Below are 18,612 nucleotides of genomic sequence, written 5' to 3' on the forward strand. Positions count from 1 at the left end.
GAAGTGTACAGAATTAACTCTTCAGATACTACTACTAACTAATATGGAAGAGTAATTAATTAGTTTGTAGTTAATGGCAAATTGAAGACTGGGGTAGTTCACTATTAGACAATCAATAATTACTGAATATTTTATACGTACTGAAGAACGACCAACTAACTACTGATCACATAAATAACTACTAAGTTGTTACCTATCACAAAATGAACACCTCAAAATATTGTTGTGTTGGTAGCGTACTACAACCAACTGGCGATGACAAATCAGTGCCTTATGAACATTGTCCTCATAAAAGTCTAATGTAGCCTAATGGCCCAAAGAACTCTATAAATAGCTATAAACTCCTTAGAAGCTGTACAATGATTTACTTTGATTATTCTTTAACCTAAGAGAGTTGACATGACTCTTTTATTTTAATTTTATTTTTGTATCCCCTTTTCTCCCCAATTTGGAATGCCCAATTCCCACTACTTTGTAGGTCCTCGTGGTGGCGCAGTTACTCACCTCAATCCGGGTGGCGGAGGACAAGTCTCAGTTGCCTCCGCTTCTGAGACATTTAATCCACGCATCTTATTACGTGGCTCGTTTTGCATGACACCGCGGAGACTCCCAGCATGTGGAGGCTCATGCTACTCTTTGCGATCCACACACAACTTACCACGTGCCCCATTGAGAGCGAGAACCACTAATCATGACCACGATGAGGTTACCCCATGTGACTTTACCCTCCCTAGCAACCGGGCCAATTTGGTTGATTAGGACAATGTTTCCCAACTACTGTGCCGCGGCACACTAGTGTGCCGTGAAAGATTGTCAGGTGTGCTGTAGAAAATTATCAAATTCCACAAAATAAATAAATGCATGAAAAAAAATAATAATTCAGGGATCCAAACTCATCACCTTTCAGAGAATTCACCATTTTGAAACCATAATCGGTCACTTTTGTGATTGTGAAGAGCAATGATTAATGTGCAAAAGTGACTGATATTTATACGCGTTAAGGGTCTTTTATATAACTCGCGTCAGCGCTGCAGAATACATTGAAGTCTATGAAGTGACGCCACTTTACACCAAAGTGTTTTTCACACACACGTTTTTGCTTCACCAATAATGTCTTTGAGATTACTAAACAACAAGAAATATTTAAAAACTGTCCAAATTTGTAAAGAGACATTGAATGTCTCATAATTTCTTTTAATTAAATATTACCTTATTGTTTACGAATATCAGAGAACTCAGTTACTGAACTAATTTAAATTCACCAAGAAAACGCTTAGACCGAAACATAAACGAGTCCTTTTATTACTTTCTGCTATCAAAGCAACTGCAAGCTTTTTTTCTCTCTTCCAAATACATGTTTTCAATGTTTATTGTGCACACCTCCTGCTTTTTTACATGGCAAACTCGTAAAATCGCCCCTCTGTGATGCTTTCTGCAACTCTTGTCATTTGGAGGGCAATGCGGCGCTTGACGCTGGCGTTGAACGGCTGATGTTGAACTCAACTCATGTGAAATGCAATTTACAATGGCCAAAGAACATTATTGAAACTCAAAATTATTATTATTTGTCTATTATTGTGGTCTTTTCTGATAAAAGCCATTCTCAGCAGTTTAAATAGGCTACTGTTGAAAAATGATACCGTAGATCTGCTTTGTGTTTATAATTCTTATACTGAAGTCAGTAGATTTGTAGCCATGCAAGTTTTAATAAAGGAGAAGGTAAGGACGTTATTGAAACTCACTATTATTAGACTATTATTGTTGTCTTTTTGGATGAAAAATAATGCTCAGGCTGAAGGAAGACTATAGATCTGCTTTATTCTTTTAATGCTTAAACACTATAAAGTCTCTTGGTAGATTTCAGTCATGAACGACTCAAAATGATTCACTGACTCACTCATAGCACATAAGATGCTCATTTGTCGCCACCTAGTGTAATTTCCAGAAGGGGTCACTGAACTTATCAGATAATAAAATTGAACAAATTTGTGAAACAGAAGCAAGCCACACCAAAATACTCTTTATTTTGCAGCTAATTCTGCACAGTTGTAAACTTGAATAAACTTGAATCACTAAAATAGCTGGAATTGGTGCTTTTAGCATATTCTTTAAAAGTTTTCGTAGACCAGTGATTGTCTTACCTTTTTCACCCCTCATGAGTTTGCATCCCTGTAATTTGTTGTGGCATTGCAAGAACAAATCTACAAGTTAAAAAAGAAGCAAATTTGTTGTTTTTTCATTACCCATTTAGCGCTCTTGCCACCTGTGACCTCACACAGTGTAGCCTACCTATGTGATTTTTTGTTTTGTTTTTTTGCATAGCTAAATTTCAAACATTACAAGTAAACACGCTACTAAGACGGACAGAAAACATGGACACGTTCTTGAAAAGGAAAAATATTGACGATGGTTAGCCTATGTGGGATAGTGGTGTTTAGCACTTTAGGTTAGCACTTTTTTTAGTCGTAAAAAGTGTGCCGTGGCAGAAAAAAGGTTGGGAAACACTGGATTAGGAGACCTAGCTTGAGTCACTCAGCACACCCTGGATTTGAACTCGCAACTCCAGGGGTGATAGTCAGCATCAATACACGCTGAGCTACCCAGACCCCCTAAAAAATATGTAGCGCTTCACGAATTTGCATGTCATCCTTGCGCAGGATATGACTCTTTATGATCCAAATATCAACAAAATATCTTGCTGCCAACAGTTACATACATCCTCTATACTGTGGTATTTAACCACAAAAACAGTTTATAGAAAGATATCCCCCTAAATCACAACAATACATGATAGAATATTATCTTACCTCACAGAATGATATTACACTGTATGTGTCCTCTGGCTTCTTCAGGATTTCTCTTCTAATCATGACCAATGGTATTCTTATATAGTAGATAATGTACTTTAATCATTACTAGTGTAAATGTTGTTAACCCATCAGTAATAACTCAAGTGTTACCACTTTCTTCAGCAGGATATTTTTGTTGATATTTGGATCATAAAGAGTCATATCAACTCCGTTAATTAAAGAATAATCAAAGTAAATAATTGTACAGCTTCTAAGAAGTTTATGTTCTTCTAAGTTAAGTTTTATGTTGTAAGTTCTTTGGGCCATTAGGCTACAGTAGGTCCTGCTTCGGCTGCATCAAATCCAAGTGCTGACTTAGTCTGTATGACCATTTATTTTTTTCAAGAAAACATCTTTCATGAGGGCAGTGCTCATTAGGCATTGATTTGTCATTGCCAGTTGGCTTGTACGCTACCAACACGACACACGTTGTGATAGGTAACTTAGTAGTTATTTCAAGTGACCAGTAGTTAGTTGATCATTCTTCATTACATATAAAATATTCTGTAATTATTTATTATCTAATAGTGAACTATCCCAGTCATCAATTTGCCATTACCTACGAACTTATTAATTACTCTTCCATATTAGTTAGTAGTAGTATCTGAAGAGTTAATGTCACACTCTTAATTTGTCCTGCATTAGTTCCTACATAGTTATGTATTAACTGTGGAACATTATTATAAAGTGTTACCACAACATTCACCACAGTGACAGGATGGTCATGTGGTTAAAATGGCAGCACAAGCTTTCTGTTTCAGTCTGTTGTCATTTTAAATAATTTCTGCAACATTTGTTTAAAATGTGCAACTTCTGCCCTCTTTTATTGAGTAACCTTGAGTTATAAACAAGAGGGATTGTGTGATGTTTCCTAATGTAACTTAAATGCTTTGGCCCTCATAATGGACACAAATTATGACCATTCTGGTAAAGCGGTGGGACTAAAGATGTAAACTCAACATGATAAATACAGAGGCTGGCATAAAAGCAACAAAAACAACACTGTTAGGAACTATTGAGTTCTGAAGTGAAATGTCTGTCTACAGCTCTTGTGGTCAGACTGCTACAATATATTTCTGATATGTTGGAATGAGGGCAGATTGACATTGCACATATTAATATACATTTACCTGGAATAATTATCCACTCAGAAATATGAAACAGAGATGACTCATTCAATGTCTGCAAACAAGTTTATGACTGTCACCATAACAACAACAACACTGCTGCCAATTCAGACACTTAATATAGAATCAGAAGACAGATCAGAGGTTTTCACAAGGTGCTGAGATCTAAACCCGGCACTCTCTTGTGCGGATCGAGAACGTTTCTGAGATTGCTCTTAGTGTTGCCATAGAACCCTGAATTTGGAGATATATTTTCAGAACCACTAACGTCCCAGTGTTCTTAAAAGGATATTTTCAAAGAGCTTTATATCTGACAGCTTGACTGTTGGAATTTAGAGCTGGCACTATGCGAGCAATATGAATCTGAGTGAAACTCTACAATGTAGCTTTTCTAAATTATATTTAATAGGTCCAAACAACAAGGTGCAACAGTTCTTTGATTCGATTTCTTTCAGTTTTTTAAGGCATTTTTATGATGCAAGCTCTTAGAATAATAGTTCAACCAAAAATGAAAATTCACTCACTTTTAAACCTATATAACTTTCTTTCTTCCATGGGACACAAATGGTGCATTTTTTAAAAGCCAGATTTTATTTTCCATATAATAAAAGTGAGTGCACCGGACTGTCAAAAACCCCCCATTAAAAGTATCTGATACGACACATACTCTATATTCCAAGGCTCCTGAAACCATATGATCAGTTTATGTGATGAACAGAATCAAATTTATGTTGTTATTCACTCTCAAGTCAAATCAAATGATTGATTACAGCTATGTTGATAACAATGATGTCTCATGACCAAACGTCATGATGTCATGTCCCAAGAACCAATAAGATTTTATGTAATAGACGTAGTCACAACATTTGATTTATTTAGCGCTTTACTACAATTTCTCCTTATTCGGGTTTGGATCGACATGAGGGTAAGTAAATAATGACATAATTTTCATTTTTGGTAGGTCCTAAAATAATATAAAAACATTTTTAGGTAGGGTTTGTATTTTATCTTTTGAAGTGTCTACTCTTTTAAAGACACCACATGAACTGCTTTTGTCATTCAGAATAACATTTTTCTCTGGGTTTAATTAATTCAAATGTTTGCTAAGATGATAAACCAGTAGCACACAAGTAAAGAATGAGGCTACAGCATCCCATTTCTTTGACGAGATACAAAGCTCACATCACGTTTTACTCCATTTTATCAACACTTGTTTTCAAAAACCTGACATTGTAAACAAAACACCACTGAGCTCCCATAAATCTAACTCTACCTTCTGAAATATAAAGTGCTACATAAAAAACTAAAAGTCTAGACATCAAACACTTATTTACAATATTTTTTATATACCCAAATAGTTTTCATTCCAATGATTTATCTTGCATTTGAATTCAAACGGGTTCTGCTCAGACGAAGGTCTTTTGATGTACCAGTAGCCTGTGATAAACTCAGAGATTGTCATGCTGTTTGTTTTTTAATGTAGATGACTTTTGGATACTGTACTGCTTTCTTTAGAGGTAATAAGGAGATTATGCAAAACATGAACCCAGAAATAATTTCAAATCCAATCTGAGGTTACATTTGCAATTTTGTGAGTTTGTAGAGTGAATTCACAAGCAGCTAACACTCTCATTTTTGCTGCTTTTGGACAGATGGTGGTTTTTATTAGAAAGGGGCAAAGAGAAATTCCCATTGCCTATTGATCCACCGAATGGCAGGTGTGTGGACTGATAAGCCAGTGGTGGAATAGTGTTGACCAGAATGAATTGTAACGGTTTCCTCTCCTCGTGAAACTGGCATCGGATGTATCTGGCAAAAGCAGAGCGGTAAGTCTTGTTGAAGAGTGTGTAGACTAATGGGTTAACGGCGGAAGAAAGATAGCCGACCCACACAAACACATTCAACAGTCGACTCATTACATCAGCATCACACACCTCTGGCTCACAAACCACCGCCAAAACGTTAGTGATAAAAAACGGACACCACATGACCACGAACAGGAAGAAGACCACGCCCAGAACTTTGGAGGCTTTTTGCTCGTTGCTGATGGACTGCGCAGTGTGACGTCCAAAAGGCAGGGTTACAACCCCTGACTCCGCCCCTGTCTCACGACTCAATGAGCGACGAAAGAAAAGTTTTTTCTCTGAAGGAGAGAACGCAGGGCCGGGAAGAAAGTTTAGGGTGAATCCAGCGCTCCATTTGGGTCTGGGCACCAGCTGGTCTAGGCAGAGTGTAGCTTCACTCTGCAGAGCACTGATAGTCAGAAAGTAGGTCACCACCATGATGGTCAGTGGCACAAAGAAGGCCACAAAGGAGCCAATCAACACAAAGGAATTGTCAGTCAATAGGCAGCTGCCATCTTTAAACACTTTGGTGTGATCTCGCAGACCCAGCACTGGAATTGGCGTGGAAATTCCTACAGAAAGAAAAAAGGTAGATACATATTGTATGGTTTAGTAAGTCTGCAAACAATATACATACTGATTAAGGCAAAAAATGGGGGAGCAAAGATATCAATAAGAGAGGAGAGATATAAATTTGACATATATTTTTTTAGTAAACACAGTAACACTTTACAATAAGTTTGTATTTGTTGACATTAACTAACTACATTAGTTAACATGAACTACAATAAAAATAAATAATATTGTTTTACTTAATTTCAACATATATAACTTAAATTAAAAAAGATATTAGTATATTTTGACATTAGGTAATGCATAATGAAATAACAAGAACTACTGTACGAATGAACAATCGTTGTTTCAAAAAATAACATTAACCCAGATTCATAAATGCTGTAAAAATACTATATATTGTTTGTTCATTATGCCTAATGCATTTACTAATGTAAACAAATAGAGCCTCATTGTAAAGTGTTACCCTAAACACAACTTTCCAGATATATCCTTACTACTACTACTACTACTACTAATAATAATATTAAACCAGCCTAAAATGGTTTGCTGGTCTTAGCTGGTTCAAGATGGTCTAGATGATCTCCCAGTCTACCCAAGCTGGTCTTCAGCTCTGACTCTTCCAGCCTGACATGCTGACAAGTGTCCGAAACCCATCTAAGTTAAGCATCTAACCCATTAAGCTCAGGGTTTTTTTTTTTTTTTTTTACTGCAGGGATATGCACATATGTAACCTGTAAGCTGCCTATAACATATGCATCTGTACTATTTATGTCCTTTTTGAAAGTCTCTTTGTGAGAGTTCACATAAATAATTAAAACTGTTTTGACCGCATTCGCCGGGAAAGTGAGCATCATATTATTTTGAAGATAACCACCTGCTTAAGGACATTACATGCTGTTCATTTGAACTGGAATGAATTTTCTTATGTGAAGGAATATTACCTAAACAGCTGGCTAATGCTGATATAAAAAAATACACTAGTCCTTAAACAGCCCCGTATCTCCAATGAAAATCACACACATACTGTAGCACGCACTCTGTAACAGTACTCATTCTGTCTAATATTCCAATATCACATCTTGTTTAAAGAGAGATGATAAACATGAGATTTGGAATGGCTCATAATTACGTGTTAATAATTTCTATTAATTGAAATTTGAATAAAACACAGATAGATTATTTATTTATATATCCTTAAACTGTTTCAAACTGAGAGCACCTGTGGTGTATATTTATTAAAAACCATGCTGGGCAGCTCTATTGAAACCCTATGTGATTGATGGATCTTCTGTTGTACAGGCATATACTTCATCCACTTGGACAGATTTCTTGTGCTTTTATTCACATCCTTCAGATTACTTTGCAGCAACTGATGAGGTTGTTTTCTTTCATTGATTACAACAGTATATACTGTTAGTGTAACATTCTATTACAGAATTTAAGGTAATTTAAAGTTGAAGTTGGAATTGTTGAATGTTGATCACACCCCACAAGGTACCGAAGTGGAATTGGAATGACAGACAAAAATGAGATGTTTTAATGATTATAGCGGTCCATCTTATGGCAGTTTATTAAGTGACCAGTGGTGGAAAGAGTACATTTTAAAGTTTAGAACACAAAGAACACATGAATTAGCACTGTTAAATATCCATCTAAAATGTTTATACTGGATATTATCCCCACCACAAACCCAAATTGGTCAGGGGGCCCTAAAATAGCTCTATGCCCGGGGCCCGAAATTTGGTGCTACACCTCATTATTGAACACTTAGTAGTTGTGCGCAGTTTTGTGGAAAATTGGAGAGATGAAGCTACCGTGGCATGATGTAATACAATCAAGTAGACTGTTGTTTTGTTTTGAGAAAATAAAGAAGATATTGAAGATATTTCTTAATCTTATTATAGGCCTACACATAAATAATGTGCATGGATTTAAGTTTTGTGTACTCAATATAGTCATATATTGGGAATGCCAAAGGTAATTTGATTAATTAAATTGTTTTTTTTTCTAAACAACAACAATAACAACAAAAAACGTCCTGGTTACTTTCTTAACCTCCATTCCCTGATGGAGGGAACGAGATGTTGTGTTGATGTAGTGACACTAGGGGTCACCCTTGGGACCCCAAACACCTCTGATCTTTGAGAAAAGGCCAATGGGAATTGGCGAGTGGAATTTGCATGCCACTCCCCTGTACATACGGGTATAAAAGGAGCTGGCTTGCAACCACTCATTCAGGTTTTGTGCTGAGGAGCTGAGACAAGGTCCCGGCCATTTCAGCGGGTAGTTCAGTGTTGTGGCAAGAGGGACACAACGTCTCGTTCCCTCCATCAGGGAATGGAGGTTACGAAAGTAACCTGGATGTTCCCTGTCTTGTGTCGATGTACCCTATGTTGTGTCGATGTAGTGACACTAGGGGTCCCTATACAAAATGCCACAATAATCTGAACTGTGTTACATGGACTGGCAGTGCGAGACGGGCAGACCGCTGTGTGCCCCATAGCCAGTGCACCAGGCCTTCACGTAACCTCCCCAACGCTCCTATGAGCATCGAACGGTCCCCTGCAACTCAGGGCCAAGTTGACTGCCCAAAAAAATGGGGACAGGCTAACCCAGCCGTGGCCTCTTCTCTTTTTTCTCCCCAAAAAAGAGTGAAAATCATTTACCGACTGGGGGCCATGAGTATCCGCGTCGGGGGGGGGTGTCACTCCCAAGGGGAAGACACCGTGGAGACCACACCCTGCCCGGAGGGGGTATTTCAGTGGAAATATGTCACATAGTCTTACCGAGTTTTGTCGGAAATATGTAATGTGGAGAAGTCCCGTGGTAGGTCCAACCCAAGGGGGGAGGAGCTCTACAGACTCAGTTTACCAACAGGGAAACCATTTTGTGGAAGATAAATCACACGGGGTTACCTATGGGGAACCAGCGCATGTGGAGCACCTACCCCAGTACAGGGCCTAGTTAGCACATGTACTGGGCTGGCAGTGAGTTTCTCCGCAAACCTGCCTGCCACAGGGCTAAGGAAGAAGGTCATCCAGGGTCCACAACTTTGTGAACACGACTGGGGGTCAAAGCGCACGTCTTCACCTCGGGGAGGGGAAAGGCGCTATGCGCAAGCGGTACACCCGGCCAGCTGTCCCAGAACTTACCTGCTCGTACCTGACAACACACGGGACGAGACCGGCTCAACCCGGAGATTGTAAAACCTCGCAAAGTTGTTGGGTGTTGCCTAGCCCGATGCTCTGCAGATGTCTGCTGAAGAGGCGCCATTGGTCAGGGACCAGGAGGTCACCACACTCCTAGTAGAGTCCCAAGCGGCATGTCCTGGGCATGATATGCCATCGTGATGGCATTAATGGCCCAGTGGGCGATCCTCTGTTCGGAGACAGCGCTCCCTTTCCGCTGTCCGCCAAAGCAGACAAAGTGTTGCTCGGAACATCTAAAGCTCTGCGTGCGATCCAAGTAGATGCGTAAAGCATGCATAGGACACAGCAACGCCAAGGCTGGGTCTGCCTCCTCCTGGGGCAGCACTTGCAAGTTCACCACCTGATTCCTAAATGGGGTCGTGGGAACCTTGGGCACATAGCCCAGTCAGGGTCTCAGGATCACGTGAGAGTAGCCCAGACCGAACTCTAGGCACGTTTCACTGACAGAGAATGCCTGAAGGTCCCCTACTCTCTTGATGGAAGTGTGCGCAGCAAGGAGGGCAGTCTTCAAAAAGAGTGCCTTTAGCTCAACTGACTCCAGGGGCTCAAATGGAGCTCCACGTAGGCCCCGAAGGACCACAGAGAGGTCCCACGAGGGGATGAAGCACGATCTGGGGGGATTCAACCTCCTAGTGCCTCTCAGGAACTTGATGATAAAGTTTTGCTTCCCCAAATACTTACCGTCTTCTGCATCGTGATGTGCTGATATAGCGGCTACATACACCTTCAAGGTGGAGGGGGACAGCTGCCCCTCCAGCCTCTCCTGCAGGAAGGAAGCACCGATCCAACTGCGCATCTCTGGGGACCTTCGCGTCGGGAAGAACACCACTTAGCAAACAGATGCCACTTCAAGGCATACAGGCGTCTCGTAGAGGGAGCCCTGGCCTGAGTGATTGTGTCTACCACTGTAGGTAGTAGGAACTTAGGTCTTCCACATCCCTCCAAGGGCCAGACATGGAGGTTCCAGAGGTCTGGTTGTGGGTGCCAGATGGTGCCCCGTCCCTGAGAAAGAAGGTTCTTCCTCAGGGGAATTCGCCAGGGAGGGGCTGTCGCGAGGAGCGTGAGGTCTGAGAACCAAGTCTGGGTGGGTCAGTAGGGTGCTGCTAGGATGACCTACTCCTTGTCCTCCCTTACCTTGCACAACATCTGTGCAAGTAGGCTCACTGGGGGGAACGCATACTTGCACAGCCCCAGGGGCCAGCTGTGTGCCAGTGCATCTGTGCCGAGGGGAGCCTCGGTCAGAAAATACCAGAGCAGGCAGTGGGAGGATTCCCGGGAAGCGAACAGGTCTACTTGCGCTTGACTGAATCAACTCCAAATCAGCTGGACCACCTGGGGGTGGAGTCTCCACTCTCCCCTGAGCGTGACCTGTCTGCTGCACTGTTGAGGTTGCCCAGGATGTGAGTGGCTCGCAACGACTTGAGCCGCTGCTGACTCCAGAGGAGGAAAAGGCAGGTGAGTTGCAACATTTGATGAGAGCGCATGCCACCTTGGTGGTTGATGTACGCTACTGTCGCTGTATTGTCCATCCGGACCAACACATGCTTGACCTGGATCAACGGCTGAAGCCTCCGCAGGGCGAGCAACTCGAGGCAGTTGATGTGCCAATGCAGTCACGGGCCAGTCCAAGGACCTGCGGCGGCGTGCCTGTTGCACACGGCGCTCCAGCCACGCTTGGAGGCATCCGTCATAACCGCAACGTGCCTGGAGACCTGCTCTAGGGGAACCCCTGCCCGTAGAAACACTAGGTCGGTCCAAGGGCTGAACAGACAGCAGCAGACCGGCGTGACGAGCACACAGTGTGCCCCGTGGTGCCATGCCCATCTCGGACTCCAGTCTGAAGCCAGTGCTGAAGCGGTCTCATATGTATCAACCCGAGCGGTGTGACCGCCGCTGAGGACGCCATATGCCCCAGGAGCCTCTGAAACAGTTTCAGTGGGACCGCCATTTTCCATCTGAACGCTCTCAGACAGTTCAGCACCGACTGCGTGCGCTCGCTCATGAGGCACACCATCATCGAGACTGAGTCTAACTCCGTGCCTAGAAAAGAGATGCTCTGAACCGGGGAGAGCTTGCTCTTTTCCCAGTTGACCCGAAGCCCAAACCGGCTGAGGTGCCCGAGCACCAGGTCCCTGTGCGCACACAACAAGTCCTGTGAGTGAGCCAGAATCAGCCAGTTGTCGAGATAGTTGAGGGTGCGAATGCCCACTTCCCTTAACGGGGCAAGGGCTGCCTCAGGGACAGAACAAAGGGGAGGACTTTGTACTGGTATTCCCGGACCTCAAAAGCAAACCATAGGAAAGGCCTGTGTCGAGGTAAAACCGAGACATAGAAGTACGCGTCCTTTAAGTCTACCGCCATAAACCAATCTTGATGTCAGACGCTCGCTAAAGTGTGTTTTTGCATCAGCATCTTTAACAGGAGTCTGTGCAAGGCCCGGTTCAGAACTCACAGGTCCAAGATTGGCCGCAACCCACCACCATTTTTGGGTACGATGAAGTAGGGGCTGTAAAACCCCTTCCTCATCTCGGCTGAAGGGACAGGCTCTATCATGTCCTTCCATAGAAGGGACGCAATCTCCACGCGTAAGGCAGCGGCGTTCACGCCCCTCACTGAGGTGAAGCGGATGCCACTGAACCTGGGCGGGCGCCTGGTGAACTGAATCGCATAGCCGAGTCGGACGGTCCGGGGTCAACCATCGTGACGGGTTGGAGAATGCAAGCCACGTGTCCAAACTCCAGGCGATGGGGACTAAGGGGACAATCGCGTCGGACGTACTGGCGGGTGGGGCCTCACGGCGGGGTGGAGCCTGAGGTGCCATGTCGAGGGGGCTCGGGCCCCGAACCCATGGGCGTGTTTGTGCCACAGCTGGGCGCGCAGGGGCGAGGGGGCCGCCCCTGGAGTCTCAGGTCAGAACTACCCTCGTGCAGTTCTCTTAGCGCCTTGGCTTGGTGCACTTGCAGGAGAGCCATGGCGTGCAGGGCAGAGGCGGCCTGTCCAGCGGCACCACAGGCCTTAGTCACCAGAGACGATGTAACCCTACAGACACTGGACGGGTGTCTCAAGCGGCCCCGCCAGGTGTCGGAGTTTTGCCGGCACAGGTGCAACGCAACTGCCTTATCCACCTGGGGAATCGCTGAGTACCCCTTGGCAGCCCCACCATCGAGGGTAGTGAGAGCGGAGGAGCTCAGAGACCGGGTCCGGGTACTGAAAGGTGCCCGCCGCGACCTTGTGAGCTCCTCATGGCGGTCTCATTCCAGCGGAGCAAACGAGCGTACTGGGGAATGGGAAGTCTGTGGGGAGTTACCCGGCGGAGTGGCTCCCATTGGGGTCCCCAAATCATCCCCAGTGATAACCGACACGGCCTCAAACCCATAGGTAGAAGGACCGAAGCGGGGAGTCGCTGGGGTGGCTTTTCCCTCTAACGAAGGAAAAACCGCGACCGCAACGTTGCCATGGTCACGCTCTCGCAGCGAGAACATGACCCATCCACGAGCACTGTCTCCGCGTGGGCAGCACCCAAGCACGCAAGACTGCGATCGAGGCCATCGGATGCAGAGAGGTAACGACACCAACCAGGAAATACACACAAAAGGAAAGGCATCTTTAAAAAGACCCTCCCCGTTAATGCCACTCTTTTAGAAGGGAAAATATACTCTTTCAGTAGGAAGAATATACTCTTTTAGCTGCTGAAGCGTCCAGGGACGTTCTCTGCACTTCACCAGTGCAAGAGGGGGAGAAGTCGCTATAATGCGCCGTAAATCCAACAGCTTTTCGAGGTGAATGGAACGGCAGAGGATTCAGCTCGCTGAACACAAATGCTCGGCTCCGAAGAGAAAATCTGAATGAGTGGTTGCAAGCCAGCTCATTTTATACCCATATGTCCGGGGAATGGCATGCAAATTCCACTTGCCAATTCCCACTGGCCTTTTCTCAATGATCAGAGGTGTTTGGGGCTCCCAAGGGTGACCCCTAGTGTCACTACATCGACACAACATCAAGTGAGTGACAGATAGGGAATTTTAATTTACGTAAATTGATTTTAAAACTGTTTTCCTGATCTCAAATTTTTTTTAATATGGCTTCTTTTCTTAAGAAATGTACCTAGGCTAGATGAATTAAGATGAAATTAAGAGGAAATAAATATAGGCTAATTGAAAAAGAAAATTTCTGCAAATTCAAAATTTGATAGGCCTTTAAATTTTGTTAACTCCAAAACATGATTAATTTATGATAAAGGACCTGCCAAAGTTTACAAATGTGATGTTATGCCTGATAACATGTAATTCTGGTTCCGGTGTTCTGTGTTGCTACCCGGACAGTTGAGCAGTGCAACAGTTGAGCAGTGCATCAGTTGACCGTGTGCGTGCTAAATAAATAAGCTGAACTAATATCAAGACTCTCTGTCATAACATTAAGAAACATAACATGGTGTCAGAAATACAGACTAGTGAGCACCAGTGAGTCTGAAGAGAGACTGTTTGTGAATAAATCGCCAGCGAGAAGCAGTACACGGATGCACGTAAAAGCAGTACTCGAAACTGTCAGCGTCGAAAACAAAGTAAGAGAACTCTTGAGTGTTTATCGTCATGGAAAAGTTAAATCTGCCATCACCAGTGCAGCTCAGCGGTAATCTGGCTGACAACTGGAAACATTTTAAGCAAAGATTAAACATTTATCTTGCTGCAAGTGGTGCAGGAGGGGAAGATGAGAAGCTACAGGGCTCTATCTTTTTGCATGTTATTGGTGAGGAAGCACTGGACATCTATAATAGCTTTCAACTCGACGATGCAAATGTAACACTGACTTTGTGCCTAAAAGAAATGTCACTTTTGAGAGATACAAGTTTTTCTCTGCTGACCAGAAACAAGGAGTGAGTTTCGACCAGTACCTTGCTGAATTGCACACACTGAGTAAGACTTGTGAATTTGGAGATTTAAGAGATTCACTAGTGAGAGACAGACTAGTTTGCGGAATTCCCGATAATAGTCTCAGAGAAAGATTGTTATGTGAACCAGCACTGACACTGGAGAAAGCTATCAATATGTGTAAAGCAGTTGAGATAACTCGTGCACAAGTTAAGGAACTGCAGAGAGATGGCGCTACAGTGCACGCTGTAAAAAGAGAGGAGCAGCAAACAAAACATTTTACAAAGCAACAAAGAGGGAAAATGACAAAAAGTTAATGCGACAGATGTGGAGGCACACACATGCCAAAATCATGTCCAGCTTATGGCAAAACATGCAACAGCTGTGGGAAGAAAAATCATTATGCAAAGTGTTGCAAAGAAAAAAGTACATGCAGTTGAAGAACAGCCTGAGGAATTCTTCGTTGATTCGGTACAGACCAGCATATCAGACAGAGCTGAATGGATTGTACCGTTGACAGTAAATGAGACAATAATTCCATTTAAATTAGACACAGGTGCACAAGTTAATCTTTTGTCTATGGCTGATTACAAAACCCTCAAAGTTAAAAGTAAAACACATCCAGAAAAAATAAAAGTAACAGGATACATAGGAGAGAATGTCCCTGTGAAAGGAAGCTGCCTGGTGACACTGAAACATAAAGGACAGATGTTAAAAACACAGGTACTGATTGTGAGTAAAAGTGTCCAGCCAATTTTAGGACTAAGCACGTGTGAAAAGCTTGATATGGTGAGGAGAGTGTTTGTGGTGACATCACAAGCTGAAACAAATGAAACCTCATTCATGGAGGAGTTTGAAGGACTCGGATGCCTGCCTGGGGAGCACAAAATAAGTGTTGATGATATGCTGACACCTGTTGTACACGCATGCAGAAAAGTTCCATTTGCTTTGCGAGAAAAACTCAGAGGAATTAGCCCGCATGGAGAAGCTGGAGGTTATAAAGAAAATTGATGAACCAACAGATTGGGTGAGTTCACTTGTCATTGTACTCAAGAAAAACGGAGCCTTGACAATATGTCTTGACCCAAGAGATCTCAATAAGGCAATAAAGCGTGAACATTTCAAATTGCCTACCAGAGAAGAGATAATGTCTCAGTTTGCTGGAGCAAAGTGGTTCAGTAAGCTAGATTCATCATCTGGGTTTTGGCAAATTAAACTTGATGAGGCAAGCTCAAAACTGTGTATTTTCAATACGCCAGAAGGCAGATATAGTTTTCTTCATCTTCCATATGGTATTTGTCGGCACCAGAAGTTTACCACAAAACAATCCACGTGATCTTTGAGCACTTACCAGGGGTAGAGACTATGATGGATGATATAATTGTGTGGGTCAAACCATCAGGAACATGATGCACAATTGAGACAAGTCCTGGAGCTAATGAGACATTCCAACCTGAAGTTGAACAGAGAGAAATGTGAGTCTGCTGTCAACAGCCTAACTTTCGTGGAAGATGTTCTGTCTGAGGAAGGCGTTAAGCCAGACCCAAGAAAAACCTCAGCCATAGTTAACATGGAATGGCCTCAAAACAAAGAGGAGGTGAGAAGATTCCTTGGAATGGTTACTTACCTGGTCAAATTCATTCCCCAAATGTCAATGCGTTCAGCTCCACTCAGAAGTCTCCTGGAGCAAAAGAATGAATGGGTGTGGTCTCATGAGCAAGAGGCATGCTTTCAAAATCTGAAGCGCATCATCACAGAGGAGCCAGTGCTCAGGTACTATGATCCACAAAGGAGCACTACGATTTCAGCAGATTACTCACAATGTGGTGTAGGTGCTGTGCTGTTACAGCAACACGATGGGAGTTGGCAGCCAGTAGCTTACGCTACACGAGCTTTGACAAGTGTGGAATCCAACTATGCACAAATAGAAAAGGAACTTTTGGCTAGCACATATGCCTGTGAAAGATTCCATCAGTATGTGTATGGACAGACTTTTAAAGTGGAAACAGATCACAAGTCACTTGTGCCCATAATGTCCAAGGCCTTAAATGATTGTCCCATGAGAATCCAACATATGCCCATCAGAATCCAAAAATATGATGTCAAAATGATCGACACACCAGGAAAATTAATGTTCGTGGCAGATACACTTTCAAGAGCTGTTGACAAGCATGAAAGATCAGATGATGAGAAAAGTGCAGACATACAAGCATATGTTGACATGATTGTAGCTTCATTGCCTGTGTCCCTGGAGAGAACAGAGCAGATGAGAAAAACAACTGAGATGGATGGAACAATGAAGGAACTGAAAGAGATCATGCTGAAAGGCTGGCCAGAGAATAAAAGTGACTGTCCAATACAAGTGCAAGACTACTGGACATGCCGAGCCAAGCTTTCAGTAGTAAATTACATTGTTTTAAAAGGAAACAAGCTTGTAATTCCAGCATCAATGCGTAAAGATATGCTACTGAAAATTCATGAGGGCCATTTAGGAGAGGAGAAATGCAAACGCAGAGCACGTGAGGTGATGTATTTGACAAGAATGAACAATGACATCAGTCAGAATACAGCGTCATATGAAATATGTCTCACATACAGGTCTAAGCAGCAAGCAGAGCCGCTTATGCCTCATCCAGTGCCAGATCGCGCGTACGAAAAGGTTGGAGTGGACCTTTTCGACTGCAATGATAAAAGCCATATTGTAGTTACTGATTATTTCTCCAACTACCCAGAGGTTGCGACACTCCAGGTAACGTCCAGCCAAGCTGTCACTGCATTCCTAAAAACAGTCTTTGCAAGACACAGAGTCCCCTGCAAGGTGTTTTCTGACAACGGTCCTCAATTCTCAAGCAGAGAGTTCAGTTCATTTGCGAGAGAGTGGGGATTTCAACATACCACCTCAAGCCATAAATAACCATGGATTTACTACCATAGTATTACTATTATTTTTTGTAGTAAAATCATAGGAACCAAAACATTAACACCGTATTACTGTAGTAACACCATGGTTAAATTCATTAAACTATGGCTTCTGCCAAAAAACATAGTTACTACAATAGTAAAACCATGGTAAATTTTCAAATCTTTCTCTCAACACCCCGACCTTTACAGTGACTAAATCACTGTGAGGAAATCAACCTTTATATTCATTTTTATTTATTATTATAAGTATTATTAAAATAAATATTAAGTGGACCTTATATCTTGAGTGGAGACAAGAAACATGATGAGAAAAGGTGGGCCAAAAGACAGATTAGAACCCGGGACATCCGCAAGAGTAAAGCACATCTTCACTATTTATACACTCCACGCTACTGCAGCAACACAGGGTTTTCTTCAATTTCTGTGTTTCCATGAGACTACTGGAGTGCAAATAGCTGTGCTGTGTGGCAAGTGCTATCTACACCTATTGCAAATAGTCACTATGTATTTAATAACTTAGTTTGAGACAGAGAGTTGTAAGTAAACAAGATATCTCTACATGTTTGTCAAACTACATTGTGTTCGTATGTTTAACACAGTTCAGTCATGATAACTCATGGAAATGGTTTTAGAATGCATTTATTAATGGAAATGATGAGGTAATAAATTTGGTCTTTGCAGACCAGATCTGCTATGCTGCTGCAGAGCAAGTACGAGGACTTGTGGAGCTGGGGAAGAGGTGGGTTGGTGAGGAGAACTGTCATGGTGCGCAGAGACCGGCTACAGAAGCTGACTGAGGTACGATGAATTTAAAGTGTTGACGTAATGAGTGCAAGCAACTAATTGGCTACTGAGATTACGCTGAGAGGATCTATCAGCTGCGGTGAATTGAGTTTCATGACTGAACTTGATTACATTTCAGCCATGACAACTCACGGAAATGGTTTTAGAATGCATTTATTAATAGAAATGATGAGTTAATATGTTTGGTCTTGGTGGACTAGATCTGCTACACTGCTGCTGCTGCTGCAGTGAAAGTACGAGGACTTGCTGCTGCTAGGAGTAAAACATAGAAGAAATGCTGCTGCTGCTGCAGAGCATGTATGAGGACTTTCTGCTATTAGGAGTGAAACATGGAAGACATGCTGCTGCTGCTGCAGAGCAAGTACGAGGACTTGCTACTGCTAGACATACTCAGACATACAAGGTGAAGCATG

The 18,612-nt window shown here is 42.8% G+C and overlaps 1 protein-coding gene across 1 annotated transcript in view; it reads right to left on the reverse strand.

Annotated features, from left to right (window-relative positions):
- Positions 1-5,586: 5,586 nt before the first annotated feature.
- The window catches only part of LOC127447348 (5-hydroxytryptamine receptor 2A-like), an 84,012-nt gene continuing 70,986 nt past the window's right edge, over positions 5,587-18,612 (reverse strand). Inside the window, exon 3 of the mRNA XM_051709169.1 lies at positions 5,587-6,392. Coding sequence (XP_051565129.1) covers positions 5,587-6,392 — 806 coding nt within the window. The remainder of the gene's footprint in view (positions 6,393-18,612) is intronic.

This window comes from Myxocyprinus asiaticus, chromosome 10 (genome assembly GCF_019703515.2).
Source record: "Myxocyprinus asiaticus isolate MX2 ecotype Aquarium Trade chromosome 10, UBuf_Myxa_2, whole genome shotgun sequence".
NCBI lineage: Eukaryota > Metazoa > Chordata > Actinopteri > Cypriniformes > Catostomidae > Myxocyprinus > Myxocyprinus asiaticus.